This window comes from Nothoprocta perdicaria, unplaced genomic scaffold, assembly GCF_003342845.1.
Source record: "Nothoprocta perdicaria isolate Ctin4 unplaced genomic scaffold, notPer1 scaffold_21, whole genome shotgun sequence".
Classification (NCBI taxonomy): domain Eukaryota; kingdom Metazoa; phylum Chordata; class Aves; order Tinamiformes; family Tinamidae; genus Nothoprocta; species Nothoprocta perdicaria.
Window position 1 is genome coordinate 1,619,435 of NW_020455316.1, and position 17,757 is coordinate 1,637,191.

The 17,757-nt window shown below is 38.0% G+C and overlaps 1 protein-coding gene across 2 annotated transcripts in view; it reads left to right on the forward strand.

The window, feature by feature from the left end:
* The first annotated feature begins 8,076 nt into the window (after nt 1-8,076).
* Nucleotides 8,077-17,757, forward strand: part of MAP3K7 (mitogen-activated protein kinase kinase kinase 7) — a 36,446-nt gene continuing 26,765 nt past the window's right edge. Inside the window, exons 1-6 of one of the 2 annotated variants that reach the window (XM_026038390.1) lie at nt 8,077-8,183; nt 10,369-10,434; nt 11,329-11,374; nt 11,882-12,020; nt 13,172-13,296; nt 16,322-16,450. In XM_026038390.1, the coding sequence (XP_025894175.1) occupies nt 11,341-11,374; nt 11,882-12,020; nt 13,172-13,296; nt 16,322-16,450 (427 nt within the window). In that variant the 5' untranslated portion in view covers nt 8,077-8,183; nt 10,369-10,434; nt 11,329-11,340. Of the gene's footprint in view, nt 8,184-10,368; nt 10,435-11,328; nt 11,375-11,861; nt 12,021-13,171; nt 13,297-16,321; nt 16,451-17,757 lie in introns of those variants that run through there. The other variant, XM_026038391.1, reaches the window with a different exon arrangement.

The following is a 17,757-nucleotide window of genomic DNA, read 5'->3' on the forward strand; positions in this document are numbered from 1 at the left end:
GCCCTCCCCGCTTCCAGGAGCCCTCCCCCGCTTCCAGGAGCCCCCCTCCCCCCGCTGAGGTGTCCGCAGGTAGCGCGGGGGGGCTCCCGACATGGAGGGGCCGCAGCGCGCCCCGCGCACCCGAGTGACCGTTAGTGCAACCACCCCGACTGTTTTCCCCCGCTTCAGGAAAGCGCACGTAGCTCCCTGTTTATTTCCCCGTTTTTCCCAGCCGCGGGCGGGTAACGTCCCGGTTCGGGAGCCGCACTCGGTGCGCAGGAAGTGACGCCGGCGGCCGGCGCAGGCCCGGCCGGCGCTCCCGGGAGGATTCCCGGCAGGGATTCCCGGCGGGATTGCCGCCCGAAGCCCTTGGAGCGGCGTTGGAGGGGCCCGGTGCCCTCCTGGGTTCTCGTGAGCGCGGGGTGGATGCGGCTGGCGCACCGTCCGACACCCCTGGCCTCCGTGAGGCCTCGGTGCGAGCACAGCGCCGGCGGTACAAGGTCTCCCTGCCTCACAAGAGGTTCTTCCCCGGTGCCAAATACCCAGCAAGAGGGTTTCCCCCGAAATAAAGCTGCTCTGTGGAGTCAACTTGGAGAGCCGGAGTTTGTTGAGTCAGCTTGGAGAGCCTGGGTGTAAAGGACATCCCAGGCTGCTCAGAGTGGCTCTTGTTCTTAGATTCGCATCTTTGCCAGTAAAAGCTAAACGCTTTTCCTTAACGTAGCTCTGTGGAAGTGAATTTAGTTTTCTGCAGTCGCTTGTATATCTGCAACAGCCAAGCTGAAGTGCCTTGTTGCATTTTGTGTTTATAATTATTGTACTGTGCTGACGTGGTCTTAAGAGAGGTCATGGGATGTGAAATTTGTGATATTTCTGCAGAACTTTAGAGAACTTTCCATATTTATTTTCCCCTTTCAAATAGAGTCATGGCAATTTCAGTTTTTTACCGTAGCACAGTGGAAATGTGCAGAAGGTAAACTGCCTTTCAAAGGGATGTCTTTCCCCCTGTGTGCAAACATGGCAATCATGATCGGTCTTAATTTTGTAGATCTAGATAGACCTACATCTTCCCTCTATGTGTTTAACTGTTTTGAAGGGAATTTAGTGGGACTCAGGAACTGAAAGCTTTTTTTTTTTTTTTTTTTTTTTTTTTTTTTTTTGATATATACTGACGTTTGTTTAACAAAACCCAGGGATCATATCAGGTACTTTGGGGGAAATGGCTGGCTTGTTTTACCCAAAGAAGAAAATAAAGTTTATAGGAATTTAGAGTTCATACAAAAGATGCCCAAGGATGTCTTATAAAAGCGAGTAGCACATGTAGTATCTTACAGATGGCACTTCAAACAAACAAAGCACTATCCAAAATTTTAGTCCTCACAACACTCTTGAGAAGTCTGCTAAGCAAGGATTATGTTGCCATCCTACTTGTAGGAAACGTGGAGTCACTTAGTTGGTATAATTAGAGTTTATCCTTCTAGGGTTTAATATTCAAGACTGGCCTGTGTCCTGCATGGCCACCTGGTACCTACGGGGGCAGGAATATGGATCCAAAAGCGTATATATAGGTTATGCCTAAGCCAGTTTATGGCTTGTTTAATTAGATTGTTGCATTATCCTCCAAGTAGCTTTCTTGTTGGAGATGACCCAGCTCATCTAATGTTGTGAGGGCTATTGATGAAGTGGTACTACTGGAAATCTGGAACCTATCACAGTATTTTACTCTTCGTAGTTGTCCTACCAGAAATTCTTATTAGCCAATGGGAATACTGTAGTGTATTCCCACTTCAAAATCAAAATATCATTGTACAGAGGAGGAAATAAGATCTACTTTGCAATAAAACAAGGAAACCATGTTACACTTGCCTTTTCTTGACCATGGATATTAAGCTCTTAATCATCAGGTGTTTTCAGTGCAAATAATCAAATTTACAGGCATAACACACATTGTAAGTGAGGATTTGCTGTGCTCTTAATGAGGACCTGGAAAAATTCAAGTCTTTGAATGGCTATTAAGGACTCCAAATGGCCAAGTTTTAGTATGTTTTGTGACATTTGGATCAGATATTTCAAAATAGAGTGGCAACAGATTTATACTGGAAACTCAAATGAATGCTTGTATAATCATAGCTTTGCTGTTGTATTATCAAGGCTGTCTTGTCAGCAGATAGCAGTTCCACTCTGCCACAAGTTTATTAATAGATATCAAAGTTCTGGAATACTTGCAGCCCTGAGTCCTAGCTAATAAATTTGAGATCTATAAGTGCACTTTCATTTTGGTTTGGCTCAGCTCAACTGGGTAATATCATTAAAACACTTTTTTTTTGGCTGTCATGTGCATGGCTATAATAAGGGAAATAGCACTGCAGGATAGTTATAAGTCAAGTTTGCCTCCAGCTTCAGACTTGACTGCCTTAGGGTTGTCCCTCATCATGGTGGTTGGAGTAAAATACAGAGATAACTACTACCAATGAGTCACAGTCAAGTCAAAATCATGTGACACAGTGGGAGCATTTTCAAAATTAGAGAGGTAAAAGCAACTTAAAACTTGAGTTTAACAGAAGTATTCCTTCTTTAACATACAGGTTTTTGAATATGCGAATATCTTCTTTTGAGATTTCATATATTAGATAAGCATTGGAAACTGAGATAATAAAACTGCAAAATTTATCTGCAAACTTAATGTAATTGAAATAAAGTAACAGTAAAAGCCCTGTGGCTCTGTGTTTAAAACTTTTTGTTTAGTATGCCCAAAGTGCTGCCATCCTCTTCCCACAAGACCTTTCCTGTTCAAGCAGTGGGCAGACTTTGGTTGTTAATTGTCCTGGCAACCTGCTTCCTGCCCCTCTTTCCTGAAAATCCCACTGCCGTCATGTGACTTGAACACAGCCCCACACTCAACCCAAATGCAGACTTGTCCATTATGTAATGAGCATTGGCCCTGGGTTGCACACCCAAAAGATGCAGCTTTGGCTGTGTGTGCTGTGGTCCTGCCCATCACTGCCTCACATTGACTGGGTGAAAACCATTGCCAAGTTTGCACAGTTGCAACTTACTCTTGAGCCTGAGTTATCTGAAAGCCATTGATTAACGGTGTCCTGATACGTTGTAGTGTGTAGTGATGTCTGTTTCCCAGTCTGTTTGAACAACAGTAGCTGGTGGTAAGGGGCTTTCAGGAAATGTTTTTTAAAAGTGAACAGTTAAACTTTCCAAGTGTTTTTTTTAGAAAACCTACTTAAGATGTCAGCATATAAAGATGAGCTGCTTATGGTATATTCACTTACATTAAACATCTTTGATTTACAAATTTTGCTGACTGGGAAGTGTGCTGAGAATTATATGTGTTCTCTGCAATTATGGAATAGTTCGGAGACAAGAGAAAGATATATACAGTATACAGATCTCGTTTGTTTTATAAATAATTTTAAAAGCTGATGAGATGCACTGACCAGTTACATTTGTTCCTGTACAAAGCAAGGGTGGTTCATATAAACTGCTGCTGAACAGGGAGCTGATAATGCCTCCTTAATGCAGCTTTGGTTTATAAAAACAAAAACCCCACGAGGCCTGTGTCCAGTTGTAGAATACCCATTCTAAAAATAATCCGAAAAATTGGAGGAAGTTTAGAAGAGGATTGTAGGAATGATTTGAGATGTAAACAATATTTTTTGATATGAGTACATGTGGCTTGGTTTTAAAGAACCAAATGTGTTAATCAGGATTGAATCTGAAGTAAGTAGCATCTGCAACTTCTCAGCCTTTTTCAGAAAGTTAGCTCTAGAAGTTGGGCTTCCAGAAGACCAAAAACTAGTATATATTAAAAAATAAAAAGAGCAAATTTTTAAAACTTGAGCCTTAATTTCTGTAAATTAGTTTAAATATATTTCCAATTCAAATGAGTGTTTCAAGTTTGTTTAGTTTAGTTACAGCAGTGGAAGATGCCCCTCATTCATCTTCATAGGAAAATAGTTGTAATGTGAACTAGAGTTTGCATATATAGCATAAGTTACACAACACCAATTGCACGCGGATGATTTTGGCACTCAGCAAGTGTTAGTAAACCACTAATAATCTAAACTTAATTTAGATTTATCTGTGCACATCCCAACTGGTTGAATGAATCGGATTGCTTTCTGTAAAACATGCTGAGATTTCACTCCTCAAGAATGCTTGGGAAAGAATCCGGACAGTAGTAACAGGACTCTGTATCCCAGTGGTGAAAGCTAGACCTGTATCTATGAGATAGCAATAAATTTCCAGGTCTAGCAGCAGCAAAGGTCACCACTGAATGACAACGTAACCACTATCAGAAATAACAGGAAAAGACCTTTCCCGAGGGAAAACTGAAGCCAGCAGTGCAACCCTTCTGTGCCCTGTGTTTAGCCCACCCAGTAAATTCTAGCAGTGCTTGACTGACTCCTGAATGATCATTTATTTCTAGAAGACGAGAAAGCAAATTTTTCATGCTGCCGTCCGTCATCCAGAGTGCTCTATTTTGCACATATTTTGTGTTTAAAATAAGAATCTACTGTCTGGGATGCTCTAAAACTGTAAAAGTTTTTTTTTAAAAAATCCATAATAGAACAAGAGTCAAGTGCTTTGCTATATTTAAATGACTGGTAATTAAAATGAGTTTAATTCTTGAAACAGAAATGTAAAAGGCTGTTCAATGGGATGAAGGTATAACCTGAAAAACTGTTATCTGCACTTCAGCTGCACACATTTCTTAGAACAAATGAGCTATCTAAATGCTAATAGTATCTTTAGACAGCTATGTTTCATAGAGCAAAAATGAGTTTGTAGGTGCGTGATGACACTTTGCTGCTCCATAAACATGTTCTAAAGAAGCTGAGAAGAAAATGATTTTGAGGGCAGAACTAAATTATGTAGTCGAATCACTGAATAGCAGCATCACAGTGTTGTGCAGCCCTGTTAGATGATGTCCTAAGCAAGGAATGTCCACATCGGTTTGTGGCAATTGTAAACTATGGTCCCATGTTAAGAATCTAAATTGCTCTTTGATCAATGGATTTTAGTTTAGGCATCCCTGTCCTATGAAGCTTTACATAGGTCTTTTACCTTCTGACAGCTCTCTCTAGCTGTCAAGTTTAAATCCTATACACTTAAAATTAATGCAATTGTTGACTGCTTCGGGCTTTGTTTATATGTTTTGGGATTGTTTGGTGAATTCCAGACAGAGAGCGTGGTGCTTAGAATTGAGTTGAATTTGGGAAATAATTGAGTACAAATAAACGTAACTAGTCAGAGAAAGTGGCCATAAAGAACTGGCACATCTGAACTGCTCCGTAAAGGGGCTGCCTGTAGCATGCTGCCTATGGTCATTTGAAGCACAACTGCTTCAACTTGCTTAATAAAATGCAGCAAGCACGGAGGAATCAGAGCTGGAATTTGAGACTGGCCAAATGAATAATAAGAGATGGACATGTATTTTAAGGGCTCTAAATTGTGATTCATAGATTCTTTAGACACTTCAGTGTTCCATATTGTTTTTTATCTGTGTACTTACCATGTTCAGTAAGGGCAGATGTAAATAATAACTGAAAATATTATACTTTTTTAGTACTGCTGGAGCCAGTATATACTGAAAATAGAAGATGCTAAAATTAAAACTTCATTTCTGCATAGTGATGATGAGTATGTATTTTTCGCAGTCTTGCATTGTGTCTGAAGCTCAGAGAGATCCAGAAGCTCAATTTGCACGAGCCTCAGACGTGCCAATGACTAAATGGACAGATAATTATTAAAGATGACCTGGAGATTCCTTCCTGTTTGGAAGCACAAGTCTTGTTGATTTGCACGGAGGACACTTTTGGGGGAAGGGAAGCTCTATTTTTTGGAACTGCTTCTAATGTTTTCCCAAATCATTTTATTGCTGTGTAATATGTTCCATGAGGTCTTTTTAAATGAAATGCACTAGGTATCCAGAATGCAGAGCTAAGTAATGTAGAAATGTAATGGTAAGGGATAAAAATTGTTTCCGTTTCTTTATATTTGAGTAGGAAAAATGTGTGGCTAATATAAAATTTCAACCAATTCTCTGCAAAATGTTGACATTTGGTAGAGGAAGATGGTATATCTGAATAAGCATAGATGCATTTTCTTGTTTTTCTCTGGGAGTATAAAAGTCATCATGGACATCCCTTGAGATAAAATGCATCCTAACAGCTTAACATATCTTCAGTCTCTATGTCCTGCATGATTTCTAGTCTACATACTTACCAGTCAGTATCATCTATCTTTATATACAGCATTTGATACTATTTGTACACGGAGGCAGAGCTAATGTTTGTTCTATGGATCTTACATAGTTCATATTCTTTAAATAAGACTCAGGCCTTTTTTTTTTTTTTTTTTTTTTTTTTGAAACAGGCAAATGACTTTCTTTTTTGCCATGCTTTTGTTTTGTTTGTTTCTTGTTTTGCAGTAAAATACAATTTCTTACTGCTGGGAACTTTATAGGAAGAAAAATAAAATACATCCTTGCTTTTCAATCTGTAACCAACTGATCCTGGAAAAATTTACTCAATGAAGAAGGAGAAGCATCGGTGTTTTATTTCTAAACTTTTAATCTGTCCTTATATCCGACTTTTTTCTCTTACAAGGCACCTAGAGGGCAAAAGTCTTTCATCAAAATAATGTGTTTATTTTTAGATCATTTTCCAAACATACAGTGCCACAGATCAACTGCTGTTTATTGATTTGTTGTGTCAATAATTCCATTAACTGCACCGCATATAATTCAGAATATGCACTACTGCCCAGACATATGGTGTGGCACCAGCAGCAGGGGACAAGAAGGAATGAGCGTGAAGAAACTAAAGTTCAGATAGCTCTTTCCTCCTGTGCTATTAAATTACTTGGTTCTAGTGCCCTGTGTTGAAAGGGACTCTTAACAGTGTTCGAATTGTTCTGACTTTTCCAAAGATTTGCTCGTTAAAGGCTAAATTGGGTGAAAACTCAAAGGAAGAAAATGACATGTAAGTGGGAGCTGCCACGAGCCCCATCCCTGCCCCTGACACAGGATGTTTTTGCGGTGAATACTTTTTCCAGATTAAGTAGGAAAGGCAGCCTGGGCTATCGCATATAGTAAAGCTCGAGGTTGCACCGGATCCATCATTGCTCCTGACAGCTTGCGATGGCTTCACGCGGTGCCCCGGAGGCTGAGGCTGCCCAGGGCGGGAGCTGCTCCGCTCTGTTTGCCCTGTATCCTAGGTAAATAGTCGGTGCGTTCGTGTCCTCTCCTCGAGTTCAAGCCTCTGTGCAAGCAGACGCAAAGTTACTGATAAATTGTTATGAAACCTTCGTGCTTATGCAACCCTCAATTCTGTGATGTGACTATGCTTTAGTCTTATTCTTTTTTCCAAAGTCTTTTTTTTTTTAGTAAAGTCGTAAGTAATTATAGCTTGGTAGTGAAGAACTTTGAATGTAATTAAGGGAGGGTTTTTTCGTGTTTTTCTGATATTTCTGTGAGACCTTTAGCCATTTTAAGAGAAACAGTAAAATTAAAATCTACCAAAATAAACTGGCAAAACAATTGCATCTGTAGATACCTCCATTCCATCCTTGTTGTTTTTTCTTCCACCAGTCTCTAGTCTTACCCTCCCTCCCCACGAAAAAAAAAAAAGAAGTTTTCGTGGGACAAAAAGTGTCCATTTTTTTCCTTGGGATCCATATTTGTAATCCAGGACCAACAGTATGAGCAATGTGTTGTTAAAGCCAGGCAAGGAAAGACTGCTGGGGCCAAATATGGAATTTCTGTCTGGAAAGAGCTGCTTTTTTAAGGTTGTCTGCCCTCCATCTCTTCCCCTTCTCCTCTCTACCTTTCCCTTATCAGGCGTATGAACAACCGATTTTTCTTTTGTCTGTGCTTTCGTCTAGCAGTTACTGGCCTTCTTGCTATGGTCTAGTTTCAACCTTAAATTGCAAGTGGGTGTCCTACTGTTGTTTTTGAGTGCTGCCACTTTTCTCTTCCTGCAGAATTCAATAAAAAGAAGTGAAAATTCCTGTTTCTAAGTTTCTCTTCAGAAAACAAAACTTTTCTCAAATTTTAACTTCAATATTTCATGTTGTTCTAGGTTGTTGGAAGAGGAGCCTTTGGTGTGGTCTGCAAAGCAAAATGGCGAGCCAAAGATGTAGCCATTAAACAGATAGAAAGCGAATCCGAACGAAAAGCCTTCATCGTAGAGGTACAATAAGCCTGCTGGAAAACCTTAGGTTTCTTTTCTGTAGATTTTGTCTTCTGTTAAGTTTATGGGTGCAATTAGTGTGGTAGTAGGTGGAGAGTCTGTTACCCCCCGATACACACAGGTCAGGACACCCCCTATTGTACAGACCAGACCTGCTGAGGCACATCGTAGATCCCTTAATTCACTTCCCATAGAAACTGTGATGGGAAAGGAAGAAAGAAGAGGCCCCCACACAGTTGGGGTGGGAAGTGAGTTTGTGAATTCTGTCCCCATTTGGAGTCAAGATGCAGCTGAACTGCGAAGGGCAGTCTTGGAGCTGAGAAACACTTGCAAGTGCTGCTGTATGAGCAGATCCAGAGTCATGTCATACCTACTCTGAATGAAAGTTTCTCATTTTTCAATTTAAAAAAGTGAATCTAATCTGAAAATGCAGTCAGGTTTTCCTTTCCCTGTTGAAGTAGTCCAGTGTTAATCATCAATAGTGTTTATAGGTACGTCTGTGTTAGCTACTTTACATAAACCTTCAGTTATGGTTCTAGTATCAGTTTTTCAGAATACTGTGGATTTACTTTCCTAATTTTTCAGCTCAAGTCTGATAATGACTCAAAATTTCTTGAATGTTTGAACTAGCTTCTGTCTGAATATGTTTACAGTTTCTGAGAAACCCTGAGGTTAACTGCAGATATCCAAGTTTTTGGAATTTATAGCTCCGTTTTGTCCACTTTTTTTTCAGTGTTACATGTTGTCTCCTTCATTACGTCCCTCATGCTCACAATTGTGCTGGTTCTAACAGCGTTGCTCAGGGCAACAACTGTGGGACTCCATACTTTCCTGGAGAAGGAATTCTCAAATGTCTAGAGTTTTTAAAATCTCTTCATGCAACTCTATTCATTTTATCTGTCATAAGAAGAACAGAATCATTAGGTCCATCCTGGAAAATATTTCTTAAATTTTCAACAATTTTAATAATGTTTTGTTATTTTTTTCTTATATTCAGGGTTGCAAATACACGTAACTCATTTAAGGCCAAATCATCTTTTTATCCAGTGACTACTTCTTTTAAAAGATCTTGAGGGCCTTGAGTGTACTGATAAACTTCCCAAGATGCATAATATTTTCTAGAATCAAACTTCAAATAAGTAATTTAATTAGAATTCAGTCAGTAAGAATCAAGGATGCTCAAGATATGCAAAAGGTATTAAAATAAATCTCTTAATCTTAAAACTAAAATTATGACATGCTTTTATATTCAGGTTAAAGGAACTGTTTCTAGTTGGCCTCTCTGTGTAAATATTTATAGGTTGCTTATTACCATGGTAAGTTTGTGATGTAATTAATTTTAATCTGGTTGAATTTGGGACTGGATCTGATCAGTCTCTTGACATTTTTGTGTTGGAAGGATATTTAAGAAGAGAATCCTAGAAATATTTGAAGAATTACAGGGATTCAGGAAACCTACTTAGTGCAAGGAATAAGTGTAATAATCCATTCTGTTCTGTTAAAATTTTTGAAATTGCTGGGAGGAAAAAATACTGTCAGCTCCCTAGACTGGAGAACAGCAACATGTGTTGGCACCAAGCTACCTCAGAAATCTGCCTGAAGAAAAAAAATTACTTTTTGTTATGTGCTCTTCTGTATGCTTGTAAAAGAAAAGTTCAGTACAAAAATTTCTGTAGTAGTCATGCTTCTAAACACTCCGTATCCATTAGTATGAGAAACAGATCCTTGCAACTGCATCATGTTAAATCCCATAATTTATTTTATAGTTGTTTTTCATTTTTAAAAGAACAGTAGTTTTCTTTCTTGTCAAAGACTGATTACAAAGTCAGACAACCTTGATTCCAACATAGGGGGGCTCCAGGAAGAGCAAAAAAAACTTCAGAATGTCATAGTTGCACACTGTTTATTATCAAAATAATTTTACTACACAGTAAAATAAGTTTATTTCAGTTTCTTAAAAAATCCTCATTTCCAGTTGGAGAAAAACCTAATTACATAAAAATGTAAACTCGAGCATCAGTCTCGTGAGATGGTAAAATCTGATTTTTTGCAGGGCATAAGGGTTATGCAGACCTATACAACTGCAATTACTGATGTTATGTATAAGCTACAAGTGTGAAAACAAAGCTTTAGTGTTTTGTTTTTTTACCCTGTGGTTTGAAACGAGTTGTGATTTGTGTTGCAGCTTCGACAACTGTCGCGAGTAAACCATCCCAATATTGTCAAGTTATATGGAGCCTGTCTAAACCCAGTAAGTTATAGTTAGACATCTTATATTAATGAAGCTTGCCATAAGTGAGCATCAACCCACAAAAGTTATGTTTTATATGCATTGCACATGTTTTAGCCGCAGTAAGGACATATAGAGAGAGATTGAGATTGTCTGGTGTTTTTAGTTTGACTTTTCTGTGGGAAAAAATACTTTAGGAAAATTTGTATTTCAAGAAAAATATTTCAAGCCAAATGCTATTTCAAGACATCTATTAAATTTCAATTTATCTTACTCTTCTACAGAATTCTATGTGATATGCTAAAAATGTAATTGGGTTTGTCTTTATAGTCTATATTAGCAGTACATGGTTTATAGCTTGTAAATCAGTTGGGATTCCCCTCTGCCCTCTTCAGGAGCCACTGTTTCTGGCACAGCTGCAAATGATCTTGCAAACTCTCAAAGCAGAAAAGCAAGCACTGTGACAGTACAGAAATATCCTTAACTAAATCTCATAAGGGTTATTTAATTGATTAAACTGCTCAGTCACTGTTTTTAGTTAAATTCTTTTGTCAGTATATTTAAAAATGCTTTGTAAGCTGCTCTTGAAAAAGAAAGAAACCTAGCAAAGAAAAACCAAATGCCATCTTCAAATTGCAATTAGTTTGCTAGATGATGGGCAAAGGCAAGGCATTCAAGTCATTCTCTTCTTTCTTGATTTACAGTGGGAACTAAGTAACTAGTTTTAAAAAAAAACTATTTTCTGTTTCTTATACCTGAATGTGTCCCTTTCAGACTGATTCCTTACAAATTTTCTGTTAGCTTAGATACAGCCTCTTTGCAGTTCCTCTGAAAGCACTTTCCTTTCAGGTTGCAAAATCTGTTGTCCGCCCCTGCATTTAAAACATGCCTATTTTTTGTCCCCTCCCCACAAAGGTGTGTCTTGTTATGGAGTATGCTGAAGGAGGTTCCCTGTACAATGGTGAGTATCATTTCAACATCGTGTCTTTCAGGAGCTGAAGTGCTGATGTTAGGGAAACAATAATCTAAATATAATTTTGTTTTTATATGTATTACAAACAATAAGAAGAAAATAGTATACTCTATTTTTCAGTCCAGTAGTCTGCTTTTTGATACCAGTTCTTTACAAGCCATTTAAACTTCAGCTAAGACTGTCGCTTCCTTGTAAATTCCATGAGCACTTCACTAGGTATAGCTGAAAACAAGTATCATGGTTCATTTTGCTCGTTATTGTATAGCAGAATTCTAATGAAAAAATGTTATGAAAAAAGTTTGAATTTGGAAATTATTATTTTAACAATTTCCATTATTTTTACATTTGGAAAAATATTTTGTATTGATAATGATGAGGCACTGACAAGTAACTACGTAGATTCTATAAACCTTTTTGGTGGGTATGTTGTTAACTCCATTGTATCTGTTGTAATATGCAATAAAGTTCTTTTTAGTTTGTGCCTTTGTTTTGCAGTGCTACACGGTGCTGAACCTCTGCCGCATTATACTGCTGCCCATGCAATGAGTTGGTGTTTACAGTGCTCCCAAGGAGTGGCTTATCTCCACAGCATGAAACCAAAGGCTCTAATTCACAGAGACCTGAAACCACCAAAGTAGGTTTATAAGTAGCATTTAGCTTCTTGTTGCAATTTGATTTTTTGGTCATGTGTAATAAATGAATTAAAAAATTGGAAGAAATACCTTATTGGTACTAATGTTATTTGATATAGTGTATTTTAAATGAAAGCTGTTCATTTGAGACTTTAGTTACAGAAAGGTGATGAATGGTACAGGAAGCACAGTACTCAGTTACCTTCTGTTAAGGGGGAAAAACATCCTGTTCCTGCCCTGCATCCTGAAAGAGGGTTTCTAGCGTGGAATTGGATCCTAAGCAGAGCCATTTAGAATGTCTCAGTTTTACTAACAGTGGATCATAATGTTTTTTAGGAAATCAAGTGGCTTTTTTTTTTTTTTTTTTGCTTTGTACTTAATCTTATACTTGCTTTATACTTAATCTGGTGCATTAAGCTCTTTTCCAACATGGCCCACCTCCTCTCTGCTTTCCTCCTGCCTATTCCACAAACTCAGCCACACTCTCTCACTGCTTGTTACCAATGCGGAAGTGAGTAGTGTTTCCTCCAGTTTGTTGGTCCGACTTACCTTGCAGGGGCACAGCCTTCAAATCTGACTCCAGGGATAAAGTGAAAACAGGCGTGGGGATCAGCAGCATCATCCCCTTTTTGTGACAGTCTGCAGTTACACCCAATAAAAGTTACAATGTGAAACTGCACCTCGAGTCCCTCGTTCTTTCTCATTTTCCCACTTAAGATTTAGCATGTAACTTTGAATTCCTTCATTTAAAAAAAAATTACATTGATTGACATTTATGAGAGTTTTGATCATTCTTTCAGTAAAGTTATTATTTGCAATTGTTAGGTTTTGATCTTTGACATCTGAAAGATTAATTTTTGTCAATATGTGTCTGGTGGAGTACTATGCCTACATATATTTATTTAAAAATATATGATGTACAAATATTAATTATATAAACATATGTTTTATATATTTTACTATTGCACATGCTCAGGGGAAGTACCAGTGATCTTTTATTTATTTTTCAAAGTCATAAAACTGAATACTGAGAAGCAAACCCTCTTGATTTTTCAACTATGTTAAGGTGACAATTATTGTAATAAAATTTCAGTAGTTTATTACCATACTGTTTCATCCCACAAGCTTGATTTTTTTTTTCTTTTCTTGACAGTTTGCTCTTAGTAGCTGGGGGGACAGTTCTAAAAATCTGTGATTTTGGTACAGCCTGTGATATTCAAACACACATGACCAACAACAAGGGAAGTGCTGCTTGGATGGCACCTGAAGTTTTTGAAGGTAACAGTAATTTTCAGTGTCAATATGAGGTGTTCTTTGCGGAATGTAACTTTGAAAAAGAATGTCATATAAGAAAAAAAGAGCTTAATTTACCTAGGCTTTATGTTAAAATCAGCTTATTAAAATTAAAGTTTGAAGTGAGCGGTGAAAGAAAGTCTTGGCAGGAGTCTAAATTTCATTTGTTGGTTTTAAGGTTTGCATAAGTGGTACCTTTAAACTGCTATTCCGTCTTATTTTCCAACCATATGCAACTAAGCCACAGCCAGGGTCTGCTTCCCCAGGATTGTGCTGCTTCTGAGATATCTTAAGTAATTCCAAACCCTTCTGACATTGAAATATGCTGTCATTACTTTCATTCCATATTCTGATCGGCTTTTATCTTTAGTATTTCCCTGTTAGTCTCTCTAAATTGAACATAATTGCCTTCATTTTCAGTCCCCCACTTCCTTATAACTCTAGCCAAGTCTGCATTTTTTATTCTCATCTCCTTCCTAGCTTTTCCTCGTCTCTTGAGGTTTAATATACTTCCTCTTTTCCACATACTAAGAAGCTCCCTATTAACGATTAATTTAGTTGAGTAGGAGAGCAAACCATTTCTTGGAGTATAGCTGGAGAAGACTAATGACATTTAGTAATCAGGTAAAATTGCTGCATGATTATTTGCGAAATAATCCACTCATTATTAAACTGCAAATTAGATACATTTTAACCAGTCAGGACTTCAGGTTTAAGTTTATCATTGTGAATAGCAGGGGGGTTGGAGAAGTCATCTCCCTGCCTTAGGAAACAGGAGTCCTGTTGCAACATTTTGCAGGTGCTGAACTTTAGCAGATTCTGGATGCAAGTAGCCTCTCTTCTTTTTCTGTTCTTACCCATAGAGGAGCAGTAAATTACATGCCTGTAGTAGAGCTCACTCTTTCGGAGCCTTTATTTTGAAGGTGCCCACTTCTCTCACACTGCTTAAGAGGATGGCCAGGGCAGATTCTGGTGCTCTGTGGTGCATGAACATTTGTCTTGATGACACTTTATGTTGAGGCACCTATGTTTTATTCTAACAATAACTTAAATTTAAATTTAATTTTATAGGTCCTTCTTTGTTTTGTTTTCCTTTTATAAGTAATGAGTCTGTTTTAAAGGCAGATTTTTTAAGTGAGAAATCCCTTTCTAAAACAGATTACGAAATAAATTTAAAGTGTATTTTAATAGAGATTTATGGCACCTGTCATAATTTACCTCATATACAAATTCAAAAAGGCAGAATATTATAAATCCTTTATTGCAAATTTGTTTTTCATTGACAGCAAAAGCCTAAGTTTTAAAGTTGTTTTGTTCTTTGTTTTTAGAAATATTTACTGATGATAGCACAAACCTTTAAATAAAGTAGCAAGACATCTAGTAATTTCTGTGCCACAGTATATCAAATTCATCTTGAAACAGTCATTAATCAGAATTTTAAAGTCAAATGTCTAAATTGTTAAGAACTTGTTAGCATATACTACGGCATCGTATATCAACAATAGAATAAATCTTAATGTTTTAATTCTGTTTTAGTACTCACTAAAATTTTAAGACGAGTAATGAAGGGGTAAGAAATTTCTCTGTGGTAGGGGGCAGACTTAGAGTGCTCATTAAATAATTCCTCTTATATAAAGATTTTCCTGAGGTTTTAAATATTAGGGCACCTGAAGCCTTTTACAGATCAAATAATAATATCATTTAGATTAGGATTAACTGACGGGAGAAATATTTAATCTCAGAAATCCCATTTAAAAAAAAACTTTAAAAATGCTTTGGGATGGTTGGCTAAATTAAGGAATCATTGTGTGCATCTGTTACCTAACAGACCAAGGCAGGATAAGTAATGAACCAACATATAGAATATTATTTTTCTATAGGATACTTTGTTAGAGCTGGCACACAGCACTAGCTAGTCACACAGCTAGTCTAAGACTCCTTGGCTGCAAAGGTAAAGCTGCATTTGCTTTCCCAAGCAGGAGAACAGCATCACTTCCCTGCCGTGGGCTGCGTGTCTGCCTCGCGCTCCGTGCCGCATTGGACCTTCAGTGGCACCAAGCAGTTGTTTGCTGCTCCACAGGCTCTCTCCTCTGAAAAGTCACCTCAGCAGATGTTCATATGCCAGCGGCTGGCAGGAACAAGGGAAAAAGCTGTTGCTTTCTTGCTGCCACTGAGCATGCTGGCCTAAGGGAGGGAGTGTGAGCTGTGCAGTGCTCACTGTCGGAGCTCCTGCTGGGCACCCCTGGCCCTGGCCAGGGAGGAGAGTGGCCAGTAGCAGGGAAGGGTGAAAGAGGAGCCAGCAGGGCTGTGGCTGCATGCGAGGACACACTGTTCTACTTTCCTGAGCAATCTGCCGTTGATTGTTGGCCACTGCATTTTTGTTTTTCTAGCATTGGCATTGTCGTTCTCTTCAGCACCCTTTCAGTCTGTGGACATTTTTGTTCTATATTTTAATATCACCTAAACGTGCTCTGCAGCTTTACACAGGAGACTTAGAAATATTTAACTTATAATGATAGAACTTGGAATAAGTAATGATATGGCAAAAAGTAACTATAATAAGTAAGGAGGAAAGTAAGGTGGTGAAGAACTGGAAAATCTATTGATTTGTTCACCTGGAACTTGCTGACTCTGCTAAAAACTTGTAGTTAATAATCAGTGCTGAATATGATAAAGATGATATTGGCTGACATATTGGGACTATGGCAACAAGTATCATCAATAAACTCATGAACATTTGAGAGTTTTGAAACATAATAGATCATGTTTGGGAAGTCACCTAGTGGAAAGGATGATTTCCAGAGAGAAACATTCTTAATTGTCATGCTGTCAAATAATTTCAGGCTTAAGTTAGTATAGATCAAACTTCTTCAGAAAACTTCTTTCTTCTCTCTCAACAAAGCTAGAATGAGGTGACAAGAAGCGTATGAAACTATTTATCAATAGAATCTATATTTCTTTAATGCGTTATATAGAAAAGAAACAATTTACAGTGATGACTTTTTTCCAGGTAGCAATTACAGTGAAAAATGTGATGTTTTCAGTTGGGGTATTATTCTCTGGGAAGTAATCACCCGTAGGAAACCTTTTGATGAGATTGGTGGTCCAGCTTTCCGCATAATGTGGGCAGTTCACAATGGTGAGTTGAAAATATGTTACTCCCTTTAAATGGTGTATTTGACCCATAAATTTACTAAATGCTCCAAGCTGCTTTAAAAAAAAATACTTTTTCATTTTTATGCCCCTCTAAATATGCATGTTTGTCATGAAGACTTAATATTTATACGCTGTCACTTTGGTTCTTGTCCTCCACTTGTTCATGAACTACAATTATAAGTAGCAGGAAATGCAAGTGCTGCAACAGACAAATACAAATACCAAAAAAACCCTCAATACACTGGCACTAGTTTTATATTTTAAAAATATTTTTTGCATCACTAGATTTTTGTTGTGCTTCATCTTTCGTGAAACTTGTGTGGCACTTTTACTTCATATCTTACTTCTTCTGGTCAGCATGTTCTAAATGCGTGCTGTTTTGTATACCCAATGCCTTTGCATTTCCTGTGTTAAAGAGCTTCCTTCCTGTGAGGGTGACAGAGCCCTGGCACAGGCTGCCCAGGGAGGCTGTGGAGTCTCCTTCTCTGGAGGTCTTCAAAACCCACCTGGATGCCACCCTGTGCCCCATGCTCTGGGTGTCCCTGCTGGAGCAGGGGGTTTGGACTAGGTGATCTCTAGAGGTCCCTTCCAACCTCAGCCATTCTGGGATTCTGTGAAACACAACTGAATGTTAACAAACAGCATTTGTTGTAAAGTGCTTTAATTAAAAAAAAAAAAAAAACTTGAACAAAAAAGAGATGAATAGTTCATAAAATATTTGAAGTAAAGTAACATAAGTAAAATTGAAAATATGCCTATGTTAATTCTATCTTAGGCCATGAAAAAATGGCCCAAAATAGATCCTTCCAGTACTTTAGGGAAGTTCTTAAGAGCAAAAACAGTCCCAGAAATATATATTTTTTTTGTATGAATGTGATATTAGGAACCAAAGACTGACTACTGCTTCCTTCCTAGCTTTTGACTAGACTTCTGCTCTTTAGAAAGGGATAACCTTTTAATTAGCCACTGAAATTAGAATTGCAGTGCATCTTGTCAGTTAATTTATTCAAACCACTACCAAAATCAAAGTTGGAGATTTCTACCTACTTGTATGTAACTGCAACTTGTACATAGTGTAAGCCAAGGGAGTTTTTTGTCAGTGTGCGTGTTTTGGAGTGTGGTGATTGTTCGTTTTCCATTGAGATGTAATTAAGTGCAGGCCAGTTCCTCACACTAAATTAGCTATATGGTTTTTCTATATTTATTTAGCAAACTATCAGAAAAAGGTCTGTCATTGTCATCCTTCTCATGGTCTGCTAAGCGAGTTAAGGAGTTTTTCTAACTTCAATT